This window comes from Delphinus delphis, chromosome 2, assembly GCF_949987515.2.
Source record: "Delphinus delphis chromosome 2, mDelDel1.2, whole genome shotgun sequence".
Taxonomy (NCBI): Eukaryota; Metazoa; Chordata; class Mammalia; order Artiodactyla; family Delphinidae; genus Delphinus; species Delphinus delphis.
In genome coordinates, this window is record NC_082684.1 from 147,757,879 (window position 1) to 147,782,399 (window position 24,521).

Sequence of the window (24,521 nt, forward strand, 5' to 3'; positions counted from 1 at the left end):
ACGATTATAATATTATAATAAATAGTATTTTATTTTAAAATATATTAAGATAATTTCACTCATACTCTCTTAATGCTAAAGTTGTTCCTACTGGGAGAGAAATGGCTGGAGTTTCCTGCAGCACATGCCATTTGTGTAGCTAGTCAGCCTCAGCTCTAGTTGGACCTATTTAGAAGTCAGGATTAGCATTTTGGAGCACTCCAATGACAAGTAGTGTAGAGTGCACTGAAGTCTCTTGGGGAGTTGGAGAAGAGGTTCCCAACACAGAGCACAGCACAGTGGACTCACCTTCTCCAGCAGACATCTCTGTTCTGTTTCCAAAGTGCCTCTCATGCTCCAACCTGGTCTCTCCAGCATCAGACTGTCACCAGGTATAATCTCTGTCTTCCTCTCCCACTAAGCTTCTAGAAATGCCCTCTTCTTGCCCCTTTTCAGCTCTTTTGCCATCTTGAATAGCCCATCGTTATGAGATTGATATAAGTCCAAGGTTACACCACCACAAGCCACTCACAGGTAGTTTCTTAATAGGGTGAAAACTACGTGCATCTTGTTTCTATTATGCTTTCAGGGTCTGCTCTAAAACACAAAGCGACTTTAAACAGGGCCTTTTCCCTTCTTCTCAAGTTATAACCAGGCATCATACATAGTCTGTAACTGGCAGTCATCCCAATAGAACCAACAGGAGGTCATTCGTTCAGAGCTTTCCCTGGAATGTCTCCAAATAAAAAAACATGGCAAAAGCATGGTTTCTGGGCTCCTTATCAGGAGAAAGTTTCTGGAAAGCTGGTTTATACCAATTGCCATCACCTTCCTGGGTTTTCATTGTTGCCAAAACATTTTCACTTGCTGGGTATTGTGGATCTCCAAACAAAGACAAAGTTTCTTGATCAAAGTATTAACCCAGAAGCTACAGATATTTGTATTCTTTGATTCCATCTGTATATCTGCTGGCACTGTTGCACTTGTGATTGATTTGATTTGATTTAATGAGGAGAGTAAATTTAAAAGTTCCACAAATAAAGTCAAGTAGTTTAGATAATGTTCATGTATTGCTAAATCATCTTGTCTTCTTTAATACCTACCAGGGGCTGCAAGGCAGCAATTAGGATCTTACGGCCAAGATATTTAAATATTTATATTTCCCATTTGAGTTTTTCTAAACTAATTTTAACAATTACTTTCAATTTGTTATTACTAATTTTTTTTAACTAAAACTGCTAATAGGGAAGAAAACTCTGAGTTTTTGTTAGTTTTTCTTTACTTTTCTTTTTATTTTCCCCCTATCTTTTCCCAGATGAGATGTGGTTAAAAGATAAATAGCAGGAAAACAACAGAGGGGGAAGTGAAGAGTTAAATACATATTTTTCATATAAGTGGTAATTTACTATGTTATGCTATTGACATATGCAAACCCATTTCTTTGTTTTCAGCAACTGCCAACTTTATTTTCTTAATTGCACTCTTACTACATTTTCCTCCTGGCAATTACGACCTACTACAGATTTCACATTCAAATGCTCCATTCAAATACCTTGCCAAGGGATGTGATAATTGGCCAGGAATATCTTAATTAGTTTTAAGAGAAAAAATTGTTATGTTTAAATATAACATTCTCATTATAGGTATTTAAAAATAAAGAGTTAGGTACACAAAAACAGGACCAAAATTGTGTCAAATTCCCAATTATTATTGGGGAAATTATGTCTATACTCTATTGGTATTTGAAAATTAATGAATATGGAAATAAGTCTGGATGTTCTTTTGTGGGATTTAAGTCTTACTGCTGTGTATTTTTAAATGATTCAAAAATTTTTATTTGATTACCTATCATGTTCTAGGAGTGAGGAATCAACTACAAATGGGATTATAAAGTTTCTGACTCCATGAAGCTTGTTTTTAAGTTGAAGAGCAGTGTTTTTAAACTGCTGGCCCAACTCAACAATGGGTCATAAAATCAATTTAGAGCACTATAACTAAAATTTTAAAAATATATATGTAATTTTAGTTAGTATATCTACATATATATATATACACACATATAAATTGAAAAACAGAATAAGAAATAAATTTTGAGGGTTTATATTACCTCTACACTTGTCAGGACTCCATGTGTCATGAAACTTTTGTTTTGGTTGTGTGTGTATCTGTGTGTGTATATATACTGTGCTATTGTAAAAATGTAGTTTTTGCTTTGGATTGTGACCCAAACGCTTACAAATAGTTCCATAAAAGAAAGAGAAAAAATTAGTAAACAAGTGAATAAATAACTAGGCTAAATAAAATGATTCAGATACAGTAAGTGTTTGAAAGAACAAAGGGGGTGGATTTTGTGGGAGTGGAGTGAGGGATGGGATGGTCAGGGTAGGTTATGAAAAGGAATGAAATGTGAACTAGGACCTGCAGGGTGGGAAAGAGCCCGCTATACAGAGAGCAGGGAAGAGCTTTATAGGTGGAAGGAAGAGCCAATGTGACTGCCCTGCTGTAGAAGCAAATCTGGCCCAGATGAGGAATAGGCATGAGGGTGCTGTGGTTACAGATAAATGAGAGGGAAAGGGAATGAGATGCACTTGGAGGGTGAATAGATTCAGACTACACAGCATGTCATAAACCATGGTTTTAAAAAAAATGGGTTTTGGTTGACTGAAAGGGGAAGATTTTGGAAGCTTTTATATGCCAGAGAATGTCTTGATCTAATTTAAATTTGTGTGGGTTAGTCTGGATGTTATGAGCACAATGGATTAAAGGAAAGCAAGAGTGGAAATGTGCAAAATATTTAGGGGGCTATTACAGCTGTCAAAGCAAAGGAGGTCTGTGGCTAGAACTAATTGGAGGTAGTGGAGATGGAGAGAAGGGTACAGAGCTAGGTATGTTTTGGAGGTAGAACAAGTATCGTTTGCTTATGGATATGTGTGTTGTGTCTCTGTGGATGGTGGTAGACTGAGAGAAATAAAGGAATCAAAGATAATGTCTAAAAACTATACAAATGGTGGCATCTTTTGCTGGAATGGCAAAGGCCAAGATAGGATAGAATTTGGGTGGGGAGGTTTTAATTCTAGAGGTTCCTTTTTTTTTTTTTTTTTTTTTTTTGGTAAGCGGGCCTCTCACTGTTGTGGCCTCTCCCGTTGCGGAGCACAGGCTCCGGACGCGCAGGCTCACCGGGCCCAGCAGCTCCGCGGCATGTGGGATCTTCCCGGACCGGGGCACGAACCCGTGTCCCCTGCATCGGCAGGTGGACTCTCAACCACTGCACCACAAGGGAAGCCCTAGAGGTTCATTTTTAACAGGTAATTTTGAGATCAAATAGACACAGTTTTCATCCCCAGCACTGATTCAATTTTATAATTATATATTTATTTGTGTAACTATTTGCTCATTATAGAGTAAAAAGTTCCTCAAGGTGGGAGTCATGACTGTTTTATTTTGTGTGTTGTATTGATCCTTGCTTTCCCAGCACAGAGCAAGCATGCAGGGAATATCTACTGACCTAATGACATAAAGGTGTTGTTATTAATGAACACTTTTATGAATGTCAGTGATGGACTTTCCTTTGGTGATCATTTTTTTTCAAAGAAATCAAGTTTTAACAGAAGAAAATTTCTACCTGCCTAATGGTGAGGCAAGAACAATGAGATGTCTTTACAGAACCATGAAGCTAGGGTCATTGACTAGTTAATCACTTGCTTCTACACACCAGCCTTCTATAACAGTTGTTTCTCACACTTTAGCACACATGAGATTCATTTGGAAGTCTTGTTAAAATAGGGAAAGCTGAACCTTATGCTCAGAATTTCTTATTCAGTAGGTCTGGGGTAGGGTCTGGGGATTTGTATTTCTAACCACTTCCCAGGTGATACTGGTGATGCTGGTCCAGGGGAAATCAGTGCTCTAGCAAGAAAAGGTTCTTAATCTGGGGTTCACAGATCCCTGGAAAAAGTCTACAAAAGCGCTATGGGGGATTTACATACACATCCCTGAAAAGATATATACACATTTTTCATGTATATGCTATGTGCATCTTTCTGGTGATAGAGCCTGAATATTTCATCACCTACTCAAAGGCCTTCAACACTTAATTAAGAGTAGTGGTACTCAATCTTGGATATATAATAGAACTCCCTGAAGTCTTGGCTCTTCTATTCAATTGCTGTGTGACTTTGGGCAAAATACTTAACTTCTCTGTGCCTCAAGTTCTTCATGTATAAAATGGAGCTAACATAATAGTACCTACCTTATGGACTTGTTATGAAGTTCAAATAAGTTAATATTTGCATATCATTTAGAGAAGTACTTAGTAAGTGCTAAATAGGTGATTGCTAAATAGGATTATAAACCTTAGAGTATTCTTTTTTTTAAAGTCTAGGATCCACCTCTGGTGATTCTAATGTACAGCCAGGGATGACAACCACTGCTCTGTAATGAAAAGAGAGCAAGAGATAGATGAGTGCCTTTCTTGAGAATGTGGTGTTAATTTCCTCTCAGCGTAGCAGACTTCCCTTCCCAGAGGAGCTTTGCTAGGAAACTAGGGAGGGCTAGCAAGAGCCCTAGCATCTTGGAAGTGAATTCTCTTCCTAAAACCTCAAGAGCTGGTTCATGCTGACCTTTTTTCTTGTGGTAGGGGGAGGGGCTGAGGCAAAGCAGCAGAAGGAAGAAAGTTGGTTTTATCCAAGCTGATTATTTCTTTTGTTTAAAATCAATGCAAACAATAAAAGCCTGTCCTAATATAGGAAAATGCTAACATTATAAAGAAATGATCAGAGAGGTAAATACTAACTGTGTGAGCAAACTAGCCTTCGAAATGACACCAGTGACCCTTGCTTCCTGTAGTTCATGTCCTTGTGTGCTCCCTTCTACACTGAATGTAGCTGAACTGTGTGATCAATAAGATATCGCAGAAGGGACAAAGTCTAACTTCCCAGGCTAGGTTGGAAAAGACATTGCAGTTTTCCCACCCTTTGTCTTGCGTTGTTCACTCTGGGAGAAGCTAGCTGTCACACAGAGAGGACCGTCAAGCAGTTTGTGGAGCGGAAAACAAAGAACTGAGGCCTCCCACCAACAGCCCATAGTGGCTTGACAGCCACGTGGGAGAGCCACGTGGGAGAGCCACGAGGAAATTGACTCTTCCAGCCCACCAAGCTTTCAGCAACTGCAGCCCTGGTTCCTATCTTAACTGTAACCTCACAAGAGACCCCAACCCCAAACCTCCTATTCTGCAGAAACCATGAGAGATACTACATACTGATTTATGTTTTAATTCACAAAGTTTTGGGATAATTTGTTACGCAGTGATACATAACTGATGAAGTAAACTTAAACTTTTATTTTTTAGATGCCTGAGCTGAGAGTTTCCCTTTCGCCATTTTGGTGCCACTGCAGGTGATCTGCTCATTTTATTTTTCCTAACCCTTTAAGTCCACGTAAGATACAAGGAAATGGTTAGCGAGTAAAATAGGCACACTCTATGCGGAGAGAAAGAGAACCCAGTCTCCTGCTTTGTGTTTTCCTGAGGCCTCACATCCAGAGAGAAAATAAGTAACAAGACTCTTGAGCTGTACCAAGCTCAACAGTTAGGGGTCAGCTATGCAGGACCCTAATTGAGTCGACAAAGCCTAATACTATCTTAAAAGAAAAATGCAAGAAAGCTCAAAGTTTCTTAGGAGCACAGATGGCCAGGTTGCCAATCTAAACCCCCCTGAATTGTTGGTGTCCACTACTGTTCTTTATTTCAAAACCGAATAAACCAAAGAATAATGTGAGAAACAAGTAGATTTTTCCTGGTTAAGGCTGAGTTTGGGCTGAGAGAAAATGACCATGAAGACCTTTAAGTGCTATTTATATACTGGTCATATAACAATTTGAAATAGCTGAATAGGTGTTGCTCCATCACTCGGTTCTAATAAACCAGGTTACTTGGCTTTTGGAAAATAATTTCCATCTACCTGAGATTTTGCTGAAGTTCACCACTGTGGGTAGACAGACTTAAAAATGGTTGCACTGAACCTCAGAACATACATGGGGTGTGTCTGACAAAAATATTTGCATATGCAGCCAGAGAGATCACATCCATAGCCTAAATTAACTTAGACCTGTTTTTGCTGTGTGATTACCTTCTGAGTTGGAGATTTGGGGACCCAGAAAAAGTGGTTGATCAGTTAATTACATCCTACTCTGATATGCTCACTTCTATCCAGGGAACACAATATAGTACTCAGATCAGCATATTTTAATTAATTTTTACCAAAATCAATTATAAGGCGAGTTAGTAGGTGATTACAGGGTGAGATTAATGATAGCATTACAAACACTCCTGGTCACTTATTTTTTTCTTTCCTGTTATCTAGAAGCCAAATATTGTAGTCAGCATGTTCTAGATTAATTACACACACAGCTCATCCTCTCTGTCTATTCCAGAAAAACAAAACAAGTAGTTTCAACTTAACCATGGGGGGCAGAGAAGAGGAATTGCCAGAGAGGAAGCAACTGCGAAATGCATTTACTCTAAGTGTGAGCAGGGCTCGGGTCTCCCCAGTTGAGGTCATTTGAATGAACACTGATGCTTTCCTTTAGAGTAAAGATGAAATGAGGCAAGAAACCCCTAACTGTCTGGGAAATAACATGTTTAGAAGGTGAAAAGCAGAGTCAAATAAGCTTCATGTCTAGTTTCCATTTTATTTCCTTTTAAGTGTGTGCCCACTTCCAGCTCACCAGGGTAAGCAGGATTTAGTTTGCCGTCCCCACCCCTCCCAGTTTTAAATTTTAATGCTTTTTCTCCTTATTCTGATTTCAGGTCTTTTGGAAGGGAGAAGCAAGATGTCCCAAACACCTTAGTGTGTGCAATCTGCTGGTAAGTCCTGAGTGTACCAGGTGTTCGAGAGGATAATAAAGAAGGGGTGAGGGACTGGTGAGGAGTAAGGGGAAAACATAAGACAAGTGGAGGAAGGCAGGGCTGAAACCCATCTGTCTACCTTGGTCTTGCCCTGTTTTTTTAACATCTACTTTCACTGATTTCTATTTCCTTATTAAATTCCAGGGGGTTGGCATTTAAAGGTTTTAGACTTTAGATTATATAATTTGACAGCTAATTTTTATTAACCAGCCTGTGAAATCTGTTTGATGGCTAAAATTTGGCTCTAACTCATAGAAGTAGAATTTTACCCTATGTTTTGCATGCTGTGCTTGCTAATGTGAAAGAGTTTGTCATATGTTGGGAAGCCTTTGGCTAAGGATTGAATCTCAAAGGCTTATGTGATGAAAGACATCTTGTTGAACTGGAGCTTTGATATGCTGTTGCCCAAATATCAATATGGACAATTCAAGTGATGAATAATGTACTTTAATATAGAATGGACTGGAAATTTATAGGAAGTTTTAACAATGTGCATTCCTGGGCTCTAACATGGATGAAAATCACTCTGAATCATGTAGTTAACCTGCACACACATTCATATACACATTGTTTTAGTGCACCTTGGATTTTCATTGAATGATTATTTATTGAGCCCCTACATGTGCCAGGCATCTGTTAAGGACTGAATATGGTCAATGTGGACCCTTCCCTCAAAGAGGTCAAAACTTCATATAATTGAGAATGTCACTAGTAAGACCATCTATTCTACTTAATAAAAATTTTCTGTAAAATATATATGAAGCATGCTGGACAGTTAAATGTGAAAAATACTGTTATGCAAAGCCTTACCAACATCCCCAGTTAAAGTCACACTGAAAAGAAAAATAAAACATAAATAGATGGCAAAGCTAGTTATCTCCTTTCTACAACATTTAGCTTTTACAGCATTATGGTTCAAAAAAAGCATTAAATGTTTCAAAATACATTGAGTTTTGCTCTATTCAAAATAATAAATAAAGATGTAAAGAAAGATGTTCACATTAGAGGAAATTTATTTGCCTTTGTTGTAATTTGACTCCAAGGCAAAAAAATGAAAAATTACTTGACATGAATGGGGTATGAGCTTCTATTTTTCCTTTGAAGAGGAGATTAAACACAATAAGCAACTTTTTCATTCTTTTCTAATGAAGGTTCACTTTCCTCTATGTTACTGAATACTCCTGGACTTTTCTTAACCTAAGAATTGTATGCCTACTTGGCTGAGTCATCAATATCTTTCCTGTCATTTTTCTCCCATTGAGTTTTGTGCTAATGGACTTGGCCCAGTCCATTCCCTTCCTCCCTTTATTTTCTTGAAAATTACTTCTCTTCTCCTTTTAAAAATTATTATTTTAATTCTTCTTTTCTTTCTCTTTACTTACAAAATTTAAAAATTGATATTTACAAATCAGTCTGCTCCTTGAACTTGTTTTTCTTTCCTAATTTGTTCTTACATAGTTGATACATCCATACCATCCCTCCACTTTAACTTTGCATTATAAGGGACATTTTTCTGACTTACTTATATATCTTCAAAAATCATTGTGCGTTCACTGGTCAGAATGGCCACCATGAAAAAGTCTACAAATAACAAATACTGGAGAGGGTGTGGAGAAAAGGGAGCCCTCCAACACTGTTGGTGGGAATGTAAATTGATACAGCCACTGTGGAGAACAGTATGGCGGTTCCTTCAAAAACTAAAAATAGGGCTTCCCTGGTGGTGCAGTGATTGAGAGTCTGCCTGCCAATGCAGGGGACACGGGTTTGTGCCCCGGTCCGGGAGGATCCCACATGTCGCAGAGCCGCTAGGTCCGTGAGCCATGGCCGCTGAGCCTGTGCGTCCGGAGACTCTGCTCCGCAGCGGGAGAGGCTACAATGGTGAGAGGCCCACATACAGCAAAGACAAAAAAAAAAAACTAAAAATAGAACTACCATACGACCCAGCAATCCCACTACTGGGCATATACCCAGAAAAGATGAAAACTCTAATTTGAAAAGAAACATGCACTCCAGTATTCATTGCAGCACTATTTACAGTAGCCAAGACATGGAAGCAACGAGAGTGTCCATCAACAGATAAATGGATAAAGATAGTGTGTGCGTATGTATACACACACACACACACACACACACACACACACACACTGGAATATTACTCAGCCATAAAAAAGAATGCAATAATTCCATTTGCAGCAACATGGATGAACCTAGAGATCAGCATACTAAGTGAAGTAAGTCAGACAAAGACAAATATTATATCACTTATATGTGGAATCTAAAAAAATGATGCAAATGAACTTACAAGACAGAAATAGACTCATATAGATAACAAACTTGTGGATACCAAAAGGGAAAGAGAAGGGGGAGGGACAAACTAGGAGGTTGGAATTAGTAGATACAGATTACTATATATAAAATAGATAAACAACAAGGACCTACTGTATAGCACAGGGAACTATATTCAATATCATGTAATAACCTATATTGGAAAACAATCTGAATATATACATTTAACTGAATCATTTTGCTGTATACCTGAAGCTAACACAACATTGTAAATCAGCTATATTCTAATTAAAAAAAAATCATGTGTGTTCAGCTCAGCAATGGAAGAAGGCACTATGTTGATTATACATTCCCTAGATTAGTAGTTCTTAAATTTTAGCATGCATCAGAATCATTTGGAGATCTTATTTAAAAAAAAAAATCAAAAACAGATTGCTGGGCCTCAATCTGAAACAGTAGGTGTGGGGTGGGACCCAAGAATTTGCATTTCTAACATCTTCCCAGGTGATGCTGATGCTTGCTGGTCTGGGAACCACACTTTGAGAACTACTGGCCTAGTGAACCAGGAAAACTTAAGAAGTACCAGTAAATACACTTTGTTCTTTTTTTTATTTGGGGGTGTGAGGCAAATATAACACAGGATCCCTCAAATAAGCTGTCATGTCACATATAAACTGATACATCAATACAGAAGTCATGTTTCAGTTCATGGTTTGACTCATGTGACCTGCAATTTAAATGAACAGAACTGGTCTTTTTGCAATAATGCAAAACACTGAGTTAGTAACCATTTACTTTTGTTTTGTTTTCATTTTTTGTCCATTAATCTAGACTTGGAATTCTGTGTGAAGATATGTCAAAACGAATTAGTGGGTTGCTGTAGAAAAGCAGGTGGGGACTGATGAACAGAGTGTGACTGGAAGAGGTATTTCACAATTTGTTAAGGAAGCAAAGCATTATAATCCTACCGTCTTCTCTTACCACACACAAATGCATGAGCAACACACACACATATACACACACACTGTTTCTTTGGGTAAATCAAAGGTATTTAGGTTTTTTTTTCCCCCACATCTGTGATTATTAAAACCTTCCTAGAACTGCTACAACCACAACATGTGGTAAAAATAATTATCGGGACTACATACTTACAAAACATTTCTCCTTTATATGAGCGATTGTAACTGGTTTGTGTGATTTGTGCCAAATTGTGACTGGAAATTTGAGTTTGGGAATGGAACATATATCTTTGCTTTTGTCTGTTTGTAGACATAGGCTTATATTCATGCATGCATTCATTGATTCATAACATTTTTTATTAACGGTCAGAGAAAGGGACAGTAGGAAGATTCATACAAAGATGAATGAGAGCTCAGGGCATGGTGGATGATGTATCTGTGAAGTAAAGCACATGCATAAATAGTACAATAGGAAGTATTCAATATTATGGGAGAATAGGGAAGAAGTACATACTTCTCAGGGAAAACTTGACAGAAGTAACATTTGAATTGGACTTTGAAGAATGCATGAGTCTTTGCTGGGGATGGCAAGTAGGAGAAAGCCTGGGCGGGGGTGGGGGGCATCATGCACACCTCCTGGGGAATAAACTTGTGTAAGGATTTCAGGGAAATTTTTAACAGGTGGATGTAGGTAGAGCATATAGTATGTGTACGGAGCAAAGTATTAACCACTAGGGCTGAAATCAGGTACAGAAAGGAGAGGAGGGAGCTGGTGTAAGCTAGGCACCCTTATCCAGTGGTCCAGGAGGTGTCTACAAAGGAAGACCCATATCAGTGAAGGCAGAAGCAGGAAAGATGTGTCTGAACAAGAACAGCAGTAAGAATCATAGAAAAGTTACTGAAGAGAATTTCATATATAGAGCTTTTAGTACACATGTGCTAATAGGATGCAGAGAAGTCAACCACGATTTCCCACTTTTTAGTTGAAGCGACTGTACTGTTTATGATGCCATTTTATAATAGCAGGAATGCAGAAGTGTCTTAAAGTTGTGTTGAACTGTCTCTATGGCATTCTGGCAGCCGTTGCCAAAGTACCTAAGTCTTAGCAAAAAGCTTTCAGAACAGGAAAATGACTTATTAGTCATATGCAATATAGGATAAAATTTGTTCAGGTATAAGACATTATCCACTAAAAGCTAATATTTTATCAGTGAGCATTGTATTATTTCTTTGAGTCATTCAACAGTTGCTTCCGGACAAGAGTAATATTGAAGATTCTCAACAGGATGACGGAAAGCCACCTGTCATCTCTCCTTGGTTGAGAAATACCAACATCTCTGTTACTTATGGGAATTGCTGTACCTCTGAGGAGTGTTGCAACAGGGAAGGACACCAAACAGGTTGAGAACCACTACTGTACGAAAAGGAGGTCAGAGAGATCCTTTACAAAGGGCCCCCAATCTTGGCTCCAACCACAGTCTCTGAAGAATACAGAGGCATAGCTTTAATCTCTGTCATTCCAATAAGGTTAAGAAAGATTGAGAGGAGGAAACAGGAGACGAAAGAAATCAGTTGTTTCCAGGGAGGTTTTACTGATTGCAGAAATTAGTCAGAAGCCAATCTTTTCTACCAAAATATGAGGATCAAGATAAATTGACAACCAGTGATTTGTGAGAGTAAACTTAAAAATCAGCAGAAAATTACTGATAGGAAGACAAGAAAGGTGACAAGTATCAAATCATAGTTTGAGGGTATGAGCTAGACCAGAAAGATGTTAAGGACAAGAATATTCTAAGGGAGGCTAGAGAAGTTCATGGGTCAATAGTTCAGTTCTTTCCGTATAGCCGAAGTGGTCAGCGAGACCAGGAGAGATGTGACCATGACTTTGTGTTCTCATTGTTTTCGTTCCTACAAGGTCAAGGGCAATGTTCTTAAATGCACAGGGTGGCCTGAGACCTGTATGTGGGTGAAGGGCAATAAAAAAAATTATACTTCTTTGAGAGAAGGCCTCCGAAAATAAATGTAAGAGAGTAAGATATGCTAAAGATATTCAATATGCAAATACTCAAATTCATACATCAAGAGAAGATAGTGCATGGAAACGGTGAGAGCAGAGTTAACGGCAACAGTCGTGCTTATTAGGATGATGAGATAGTGAAAGATTACAAAGCCAGTCTAACAATTTTCACCTATTGATGAGGACCAACATGATAACTAAGCAGCAGACCAGAAAGATTGGTGGTAAAAAGACAGAATGTCCAGTGTTAAAGCCTTGCTGCTACTCAGTGTGTGGTGCACTAACCAGATGCCTGGGCATCATCTCAGATTTTGGTAGAAATGGAGAGAACCACCTACCCTCCCCCAAAAAGGTCTACTCAACCAGACTCTGCATTTTAACAAGATTCCCAGGGACTATTGTACACATTAAAGTTTGAGGAGCTCTGATCTGGGAGACTTTAAATAAGGCCAGGTGAAAGATGATTGTATTTTGCATATCATCATTAATTCCATCTCTGCCTAAGTTAATTAAGTAAAACAGTCATTTTTAACTAATCTATTTTCAATGATTTTTAATTATTTTTCTATTCAAAGATTCATCTGAGAATGTGGCAAATGCTTTAGATACTCTTCTCCCATCCCATCCATCCTTACAAGCGGATGCAATTTCAGAATATGACTTAAAGCCCAGCCACAAATTCCAATTTAAGGAGTAGTATTTAAAGAATCCCAAGCACTACTCTACAGAATTATTAATTAGAAACCACCTGAATGCTTGAGGACCCAATCCACCAAATGGCTGCTATCTTGGGGCCTAGCTGGGTTTGCTTTTAATAGAGACTTTGAAGACACCCACATATGTTACACAATCAGGGCCCTGAACAGGACTGCCTTGATTGCCAGGCAACCCAGTTCTATGGATACCAAGATGACATATAAAACGTGTGCCGTCAACTGCAATCGCCAAGTAAAACTTTCAGGAACAGGCATCTAGACTTTTGGGTGGTATTATAAATCATCTGAAAGTTTTTGTTTACTAAATTATAATCCTCAAGATTGTGATAATGGCTAATGTTTGAGTATTTATTATGCACTAGGAAACTATCCGCTCCTTGCCCCCATATCTCTCTCTCTTTCTTCCTTTCTCCTTAAAATAACCTTGTAAGGTAGGTATTTTTGTCCCTAATTTTAAAATATGGAAACTGAGACTTACTTTAATAAACTGTCCAAGATCATAGCTAACAAATTAATGGAAAGTAGCCGAGCCTGAACTCACACATAGATCTAACTTACTGCAAAACCTGTATTTTTACCAGCCAGGCTAAAGACTATAAAAGCCTTTAGAATAACTGTTTTAGAAAAAAATTCTGCAAAACCAACTCTATTTCACTATAAAATGAAATATTTCATCAGGGACTCTTTTCTTCCTAAACTACCTTTTTCACAGAAAGTACATCTTTTGTGTAAAATCGGTAAAATAATTTATTCTGGTTCATTCAGCAAGTTATCACCAAAGTTTGATACTGCTTATCAAATTTGTAAGGTGATTAATGTCAAATCTGAAAACAAAATAAGATGGCTCATATAGACTGAGTAAAGTTGGGGGAAAAGTTATTTTACTTTTAAATTAAATTATTCTTTTCGTAGCAGCTGATGAGTTCATGAAGTAAAGCAAAACGCTGCATCAAAAAGTCTTAACTCCATAAATTCTAACTCGCTTCTCTGTTGACCTGACTTCATCAGAGGTTACTTACAACTTGGGCTCAGGTGCTTTAATCATAAGACAAACTATGTAGCCCAAATTATATAACAACACAGAGTCTTTCTAGGCCAATAGCCTGAAGCACTCCTCCACAGTCAATTAATTTTAACAACATTCTATAAGGCAAATAGGGAGAGTAAGAACATTACTATCACATGCAAAAGAGCCTGCCAGAAGAATGTTTTTAAGTATATGCCCTCTATTCTGTGAGGTATTCCTAGTCCTTATTTTCTTTAACAATTATTATTCATGTCACATTTTTTAAAATGTCACAGTATGAAGCCATCTATTACATTGAAATGGTGAAAGGGAAGGACGGAGAGATAGGGAACAAATGAACATGGATTTGTAAACACTGTCCTAGGAGTTTTAAACCTTAAATGACCCCTAAAGGAGACTGTTTTGAGACTTTCACAGATCTTTCTCCATTTATATAATACTAATGCTCTCCTCCCATTAGCACCGTGATTTTGAAGTATAGTATATTTGAGGTATCATGTAATCCTCACACCAACCTGGGAACTCTTATCACCTTTTTACTGAAAGGGAAACTCAAGTTTGGAGATGTTATACATTAATTGCCCAAGCTGGTGCAGCTCATAAGTGAGAAAGCTTTCTGAAACTGGGTTTCCCAGACTCAGATCTCTTGCTGCCTCCCAACTAGCAATACTAGAAATGTTTAGTTTGAACATAAGTATCTGGCTTTGTCTGTGAGGCTCTTTGTATAAGGTTGTCCCATTTGTAATTTGATTCAAGTAAACTAACACATACTAAGCTTCTATTAAGGTTCAGTGAATACAGAAATGAGAAATACAATCTTTACACTCAAAAGCCTTCCCATCTGGTGTAGAAGATACATAAACCAGGAACTGCAATCTAAATTACTCCCTTACTATGCTCATTATGCCTTCCTGAAAATGGGTGTGAATGTGCAAACTAGTGAACTGGACACTTTAGGTGAATTGTATGGGATGTGAATTATATCTCAATACAGCTGCTATTAAAAAAATAAAATAATAAATTAAAAAAATATTTAAAAATTTGTGTTAAGGAAAGGATTCTTGTCTCCAGAAAACCTAAGATAATCACAAAATAATTACTTACCCTTGATCTTGGACATGACTTTTAATAATACAATCTCAGCATTTTGGGATACTGCTTTTGCACAAAATTATTAACTTCTAATCAATAAACATCCAACCAAAGTTATGGTGCTTTACATGTAGCATTTCTAATTTCATTGTTGTTTCAAACAAATGTTATATTTTTTGAGATTTACATTTCCTGACATAAATATTATACTTAGTTGTCTAAAATTACTACTTATTTTTTAAAGCAAAGGTAACATAAAATAAAACATCCAATAGTTGCACAAATGTTATATAAATAAAGATAGAGGCCCTGTCCAAACGAAATGTGCACTGGTGGGCAATGCCACTGTGGAACGCTCCCAAATAGTCAAGCTCCTCTGAAATACGGGCAGGAGCGGATCCTTGCCCATTGCCCAGCCCTCTGATCCAGTGTGAACTTTTCATTTTACAGGTGAGGACAACGAAACACGAAGGTGTTGACCTCTTAAAATATTCCCAAGATCACATAGAAAAGGATCACAAACAGAAGTCTCTACCGCTTTTTCTACTACTACACTGAGTTGGGATTAACTGGTAAAGTCTTTACTGATACAACACATAGTTATCAAGTAGTTTCTATTTTCTAGGCTTCATTCTAGGCAATATAGATATGTTGATAAAAATCACAGGCAAAAAATTTGCACTGTGGCAAGGAAGACAGATAAGAAGCCCGAGTAAACAAGTAAATAAAGGATAGTAATTAGTTGCTATGCAGAGGATTAAGATAAGGTTATTCATGGAGGTGACTTTAGCTCCTGAGCCCTACATGGCTGCTTGTGAAGAGCGGTGGGAAAAGAAATCCAGGCAGTAAACGAGCTGATGAAAAGGTTGTGGTTGGTAGGAGGCAGAGGTAGAGAAAGCAGGATTGATCAATACAATGGAGAAGGAACGCTTCACTGCAGAATAAGGAGTTTGCATCTCTGAGCAAGTTCTGGTATAATTTTAAGGATAAGTCCTAATTTATCTAATTAGGTGGTAAACCCAGACTTTACCAGAAAATCAGGTATTAAAATCTATTGTGTACCTTCTTTTTCAAATAAGGAAAAGTACTGTATGCTTCCTCTGTGTGCCCTAGCAAGAAGCTGACATTTCAGCAACACTAAGAAAAAAACAGTGGCACAATGAGCACAAACTCAATCAGTCATCTTCCACTCTGCGGTCCCAATGCCTGTTCTAAGCTGCCAATCTGAACAGGACATGTCCCTCCTGAAATCCCTTTATGGTCTGTCGTTTCTCTTAGCAGAGTCAAACTTCTCATCATGGCCCACAAGGCAGCACATGCTGGTCCCTGACAATTTCTCCAGCCTCATTTCCTGCTACCTGTTGCTCAGAGGACCAGCTGAGTTCTCTTCTCAGATGAACCCTGTGCTCACTCTACTTGTTAATGCTTTGTCCTTGACCAGGACAAGACAGAGATGCTTCTTGCTCAACTCTTCCCAAAGTGAACTCCTACTTACACTTCAGGTCTTTGTCAAGACAACACTTCTAGTTCCTCTAGAAAACCTGCCTTGCTCCCTTGTCCTAAGTCTGACTTAGGAGCTTCACCTCCAGATATTCCATCATCTTTAGCACTGACCACCCCCACATTGCAACCGTCTACATATTTGCAGCTGTCCTGCATAATTTTGTTGAGGGCAGGGACCATAGCTGTCCTGTTCATTGTTGTATCTTCCATACTGAGTGCAGTCTGGGCATTTAGCATCTAGGGGCTTAATACATAGTGAATAAGTGCAAAGAAAACTTTCTACTAGGTTTTAAATTCCTAGAGAGCAGGAACCCTAGGCTGGTTAAACATACTACCTCCAACTCTAAACATAAGGTGAGTGCTCAAAGAAATTTATAGTTTTTCAACTGAGAGCTGCATTTCCCATGCTTTACATTCTATGATTTGAGTATATTGAAAGTGGAGTTTCTGGTGAAGAGCCCTGCCATTGTCTTTGCACCAGCTTTGGCCATATTTTAACCTGCCCAGCCATCGGATACCATTTCTAAGTCTAGGTAGACAAATACCTGAACTAATATTACTCATCTACCCTCTCAATATGGTCTGATTTATGCCATAAAGTATTCCTGCATCTAAACTTTGTCCTACATATGAAATACTCACTATTATCCTGCAACTTAGACCATTTGATTTAAAATGCATTTCTTCAGGGCTTTTAAATACTTTGCGATCTTTATCTTTCCACAATGTGGAAATCAGTTTCAGAACGAAACTGATCACAGTGATCGATGTTTTGATGCAACAGTTCCTTACATTTAAAATCAAGAACACAAAATCAAAATTTAACTAAAACGTATACTCTTAATAAGTTTAAATATTTGTACCTACCTTCTAGTGCATCTTTCATATCCTGAGCAAAAAGGGTCCACATAATTTCAGCACTTATTTTTCCCATGTTCAGTTCTTGAGGAAACCTAAAAGCAAACACATATATTAGTAGATCAAAAAGAAAAATGTGCCTGAAAAAAAACACTTCACATTACACAGACACCACGGTAATTATTACATTGTTTATAAATACTTTTACTTACGAGATTTCTCTTTATAAATTTTCAGGGGTAGGGGAAAAAAGCTGAACACCAGAGTGTGGCGATAAAGACAATTATTGGGTGAAAGGAAAACAGACTTCGTTACGTCAGTGCCAATGTAATGTTGCCCAGGGTTCCTGATGGATGTCTTATGCTGTGTGTTTGCTTGTGTCTAAAGAGTCCCTTTAGTTTTATCAAACACTTTGTCTTCATATGTCTCAATTTGAGGATAGGCCAGATGAATCTGAGGAGCAGATACCATATAACAGCAAAAACCACAGCTCGCATTCAGCTGTCAGCCATTTTTCTCGAAGCAAACTTGAGTGCTTCCATTCTCTATTTGCTTAAAGCAAATTATTTCAAGAAAGATTCCTCACTCCTCTGGTAAAATGGCCCATGGTGGACCCATTAATCAGGACTCCAGAACTACCAGGCAGGCTGTGTATTTTAGATCAAACAAGCTTAAGCCAAAGACAAGATTCCTACTGCTGCTGAATATGTATTCTGTTTGTATGTGTTTTCAATCTCATGATAAGCCCAGCGAAAATAATTTCATTCATTTCATTTCATCGTAAACACTCAGCCCATGCCAACATGCAAGACTGAAAGTATTTTCTGTTCTAACAAATATACATTATATATTTTACGCATTGAATATATTATTTATAAAGTGCATGTATATAAATGTTTATATACATATATACAAGCTAACATATTAAGGAAATATATATATATATAGATATATACATATATATGTAAAGTAACAAGAATAACTCTCACATTCATTTATTTTTTATTTTTAAGATTTTTTTGATGTGGACCATTTTTTTTTTTTTTTTAAAGTCTTTATTGAAAGTTAAGACTTTGCCTTCCTATGCAGGGGGTGCAGGTTCAATCCCTGGTCTGACAACTAAGATCCCACATACCTCACAGCCAAAAAAAACAAAACATAAAACAGAAGCAATACTGTGACAAATTCAATAAGGACTTCACATTCATTTATATCTTTGAGTCCAAATCAAAAAAAGAGAAAAGAGTAATATAACCCTGAATGGGATAGAAAGGGTTACTTAAGTAAATATGACCTCAGTATAACCTCAACAAAGAAAAGACCACATATCCTACATACTATTTCACCAAACCACAGCATGTTTCATCAAATATCCCTTACTAATTTCCATCTATCAATTTATCTAATAATGTCAACTGATACTTTAAAACTTAAATGTGGACGCATTATTAAGTATTAAAACAGAACACTTCCCATGATCAAAAAATAAATATAACCTAGATATATACAAAATTAGTTTTCAACAATAAATTTTACCCCCTTTATATAAAAATAACCTTTGGCAAGTAATGTTTCATTTGTGGATAGCTACAAATATCCCATATATGTAGTATATTAACTTTTATGTAATAGTTACACAACAACAAAATTGTAAGTGATATAATTACAGTGATTTAAGCTCGTAAAATGAGGAAATCTATTATTTTAATTTTTTGACTCCAGAATAAAGAATGTATTAATTCTGTTTATGGTGCCCTGATAAAAAAATCAAAGACATTGGGAGACCTTCAAGATGGCAGAAGAGTAAGATGTAGAGATCACCTTCTCCCCCAACAAATACATCAGAAATACATCTACATGTGGAACAGCTCCTATAAAACACCTACTCAACGCTGGCAGAAGACCTCAGACCTCCCAAAAGAAAAGAAACTCCCCACGTACCTGGGTAGGACAAAAGAAAAAAAGAAAAAACAGAGACAAAAGAATAGGGACAGGGCCTGCACCTCTGGGAGGGAGGTGTGAAGGAGAAGAAGTTTCCACACACTAGGAAGCCCCTTTGCTGGTGGAGACTGAGGGTGGCGGAGCAGGGGGAGCTTCGGAGCCACGGAGAGTGCAGCAACAGGGGTGTGGAGGGCAAAGTGGAGCAATTCCAACACAGAGGATCCGTGCCGCCCAGCACTCACCAGCCCGAGAGGCTTGTCTGCTCACCCTCCAGGGGTGGGTGGGGCAGGGAGCTGAGGCTCCGGTTCGAGGTCGGATCCCAGGGAGAGGACTGGGGTTGGCGGCGTGAACACAGCCTGAAGGGGTTAGTGCACCACAGCTAGCCGGGAGGGAGTTCAGGAAAAAATCTGGAGCTTCCAAAGAGGCAAGAGACCATTGTTTCAGGGTGTGTAAGTAGAGGGGATTCAGAGCACCGCCTAAACGAGCTCCAGAGATGGGCGCGAGCCGCGGCTATCAGTGTGGACCCCAGAGATGGGCATGAGATGCTAACACTGCTGCTGCAGCCACCAGGAATCCTGTGTGCAAGCACAGGTCACTCTCCACACCTCCCCTCCTGGGAGCCTGTGCAGCCCGCCACTGCCAGGGTCCCACGATCCAGGGACAACTTCCCTGCGAGAACACACGGTGCGCCTCAGGCTGGTGCAATGTCATGCTGGCACAATGTCATGCTGGCCTCTGCCGCAGCAGGCTTGCCCCACATCCATACCCTCCCACGCCCCGGCCTGAGTGAGCCAGAGACCCCGAATCAGCTACTCCTTTAACCTTGTCCTGTCTGAGCAAAGAACAGATGCCCTCAGGCTACCTATATGCAGAGGTGGGGCCAATCCAAAGCTGAACCCTGGGAGCTGCAATAACAAAGAAGAGAAAGGGAAATCTTTCCCAGCAGCCTCAGGAGCATGGGATTAAATCTCCACAGTCAACTTGATGTACCCTGTATCTGTGGAATACCTGAACAGATAACGAATCATCCCAAAATAGAAGTGGTAGTATTTGGGAGCAACGGTATATATATATTTTTCCTTTTACTCTTAGTGAGTGTGTATGTGTATGATTCTTTGTGTGATTTTGTCTGCATAGCTTTGTTTTTACCATTTGTCCTAGGGCTCAGTCTGTCATTTTTTTTAGTATAGTTTTTAGCACTTGTTATCATTGGTGGATTTGTTTTTTGGTCTGGTTGCTCACTTCTTTCTTTCATTCTTTCTTTATTTTTTTTTAATTACTTTTGAATTTTTAATATTTTTTTATATGAACAACATTATTTTATTACTTTTCCTTCTTTCTTTCTTTTTTTTTCTCCCTTTTCCTCTGAGCCGTGTGGCAGACACGGTCTTGGTGCTCTGGCCACGTGTCAGGCCTCTGCCTCTGAGGTGAGAGAGCCGAGTTCAGGACACTGGTCCATCAGAGTCCATCCCGGCTCCACGTAATATCAAACGGTGAAAGCTCTCCCACAGATCTCCATCACAACGTGAAGACACAGCTCCACTCAACAACCAGCAAGCTACAGTGCTGGACACCCTATGCCACACAACTAACAGGACAGGAAGACAACCCCACCCATTAGCAGAGAGGCTGCCTAAAATCATAATAAGGTCGCAGATGCCGCAAAAGACACCACTGGACATGGTCCTGCCCACCAAAAAGACAAGATCCAACCTCGTCCACCAGAACACAGGCACAACTCCCCTCCACCAGGAAGCCTACACAACCAACTGAACCAACCTTAGCCACTAGGGGCACAAACCAAAAACAACGGGAACTATGAACCTGCAGCCAGCGAAAAGGGGACCCCCAAAACAGTAAGTGAAGCAGAATGAGAAGACACAGAAACACAGAAGATGAAGGAGCAAGGTAACAACCCACCAGACCAAACAAATGAAGAGAAAATAGTCAGTCTACCTGAAAAAGAATTCAGAGTAATGATAGTAAACATGTTCCAAAATCTTGGAAGTACAATAGAGAAAATACAAGAAACATTTAACAAGGACCTAGAAGACCTAAAGATGAAACAAGCAACGATGAACAACACAATAAGTGAAATTAAACATGCTCTAGAAGGGATCAATAGCAGAATAATTGAGGCAAAAGAATGGATAAGTGACCTGGAAGATAAAATAGTGGAAATAACTACTGCAGAGCAGAATAAAGAAAAAAGAATGAAAAGAATTGAGGACAGTCTCAGAGACCACTGGGACACATTAAACACACCAACATTCGAATTATAGGGGTCCCAGAAGAAGAAGAGAAAAAGAAAGGGACTGAGAAAATATTTGAAGAGATTATAGTTGAAAACTTCCCTAATATGGGAAAGGAAATAGTTAATCAAGTCCAGGAAGCACAGAGAGTCCCATACAGGATAAATCCAAGAAGAAACATGCCAAGACACATATTAATCAAACTATCAAAAATTAAATTCAAAGAAAAAATATTAAAAGCAGCAAGGGAAAAACAACAAATAACTACAAAGGAATCCCCATAAGGTTAACAGCTGACCTTTTAGCAGAAACTCTGCAAGCCAAAAGGGAATGGCAGGACATATTTAAAGTGATGAAAGGGAAAAACCTACAACCAAGATTACTCTATCCACCAGGATTTCATTCATATTTGAAGGAGAAATTAAAACCTTTACAGACAAGCAAAAGCTAAGAGAATTCAGCACCACCAAACCAGCTTTACAACAAATGCTAAAGGAACTACTCTAGGCAGGAACCACAAGAGAAGAAAAAGATTTACAATAACAAAACCCAAACAACTAAGAAAATGGTAATAGTAACATACATATTGATAATTACCTTAAACGTAAATGGATTAAATGCTCATACCAAAAGACATAGACTCACTGAATGGATACAAAAACAAGACCCGTATGTATACTGTCTACAAGAGATCCACTTCAGACCTAGGGACACATGCAGACTGAAAGTGAGGGGATGGAAAAAGATATTCCATGCAAATGGAAATCAAAAGAAAGCTGGAGCAGCAATTCTGATATCAGAAAAAATAGAATTTAAAATAAAGACTATTACAAGAGACAAAGAAGGACACTACATGATGATCAAGGGATCAATCCAAGAACATATAACAATTATAAATATTTATGCACCTAAAATAGGAGGACCTCAATACATAAGGCAAATGCTGACAGCCATAAGACGGGAAATTGGCAGTAACAAAATAATAGTAGGGGACTTTAACACCCCACTTTCACCAATGGACAGATCATCCAAAATGAAAATGATAAAGGAAACACAAACTTTAAATGATACAGTAAACAAGATGGACTTAATTGATATTTATAGGACATTCCATCCAAAACCAACAGAACACATTTTCCTCTCAAGTGCTCATGGAACGTTCTCCAGGATAGATCATACTTTGGGTCACAAATCAAGTCTTGGTAAATTTAAGAAAAGTGAAATTCTATCATGTATCTTTTCCAACCACAATACTGTGAGACTAGATATCTATTGCAGGAAAAAATCTGCAAAATATACAAACACATGGAGGCTAAACAATACACTAATTAATAACCAAGAGATCACTGAAGAAATCAAAGAGAAAAAAAAAAAACCTAGACACAAATGACAGTGAAAACACAATGACCCAAACTTATCAGGTGCAGCAAAAGCAGTTGTAAGAGGGAACTTTATAGCAATAGAATCCTACCTCAAGAAACAAGAAACATGTCAAATAAACAACCTTACTTTACACCTAAAGCAATTAGAGAAAGAAGAACAAAAAACCCTCAAAGTCAGCAGAAGGAAAGAAACCATAAAGATGAGATCAGAAACAAATGAAAAGGAAATGAAGGAAACAAGAGCAAATTTCAAAAAAACTAAAAGCTGGTTCTTTGAGAAGATAAACAAAATGGACAAACCATTAGCCACACTCATCAAGAAAAAAAGGGAGAAGACTCAAATCAATATAATTAGAAATGAAAAAGAAGTAACAACTGACACTGCAGAAACACAAATGATCATGAGAGATTACTACAAATAACAATACGCCAATAAAATGGACAACCTGGAAGAAAAGGACAAATTCTAAGAAAAGCACATCTTCTGAGACTGAATCAGGAAGAAATAGAAAATATGAACAGACAAATCGCAAGCACTGAAATTGAGATTGTGATTAAAAATCTTCCAACAAACAAAAGCCCAGGACCAGATGTCTTCTCAGGTGAATTCTATCATTTAGAGAAGAGCTAACACCTATCCTTCTCAAATTCTTCCAAAATATAGTAGAGGGAGGAACACTCTCAAACTCATTCTACAAGGCCACCATCATCCTGATAAGAAAACCACACAAAGATGTCACAAAGAAAGAAAACTACAGGCCAATATCAGCGATGAACATAGATGCCAAAATCCTCAACAAAATATTAGCAAACAGAATCCAACAACACAATAAAAGGATCATACATGATGATCAAGTGGGGTTTATCCCAGGATTGCAAGGATTCTTCAATATATGCAAATCAATCAATGTGATACAGCATATTAACAAACTGAAGGAGAAAAACCATATGATCATCTCAATAGATGCAGAAAAAGCTTTTGACAAAATTCAGCACCAATTTATGATAAAAACCCCTCCAGAAAGGAGGCATAGAGGGAACGTCCCTCAACATAATGAAGGCCATATATGACAAACCCACAGCCAACAGCATTCTCAATGGTGAAAAACTGAAACCATTTCCACTAAGATCAGGAATAAGACGAGGTTGCCCACTCTCACCACTATTACTCAACATAGTTTTGGAAGCTTTAGCCACATTAATCAAAGAAATACAAGGAATCCAAATTGGAAAAGAAGAAGTAAAGCTGTCTCTGTTTGCAGATGACATGATACCATACATAGAGAATCCTAAAGACGCTAACAGAAAACTACTAGAGCTAATCAATGAATTTGGTAAGGTAGCAGGAGACAAAAATAATGCACAGAAATCTCTTGCACTCCTATACACTAATGATGAAAAATCTGAAAGAGAAACTAAGGAAACACTCCCATTTGACACTGCAACAAAAAGAATAAGATACCTAGGAATAAACCTACCTACAGAGACAAAAAATCTGTATGCAGAAAACTATTAGACACTGATGAAAGAAATAAAGATTATAAACATATGGAGAAATATAGCATGTTCTTGGATTGGAAAAATCAACATTGTGAAAATGACTCT

The 24,521-nt window shown here is 38.2% G+C and overlaps 1 protein-coding gene across 1 annotated transcript in view; it reads right to left on the bottom strand.

Annotated features, from left to right (window-relative positions):
• Positions 1 to 24,521, bottom strand: part of UNC13C (unc-13 homolog C) — a 574,105-nt gene that overhangs the window by 156,696 nt on the left and 392,888 nt on the right. The window contains exon 18 of the mRNA XM_060005943.1: positions 17,351 to 17,436. Within this exon, the coding sequence (XP_059861926.1) occupies positions 17,351 to 17,436 (86 nt within the window). The remainder of the gene's footprint in view (positions 1 to 17,350; positions 17,437 to 24,521) is intronic.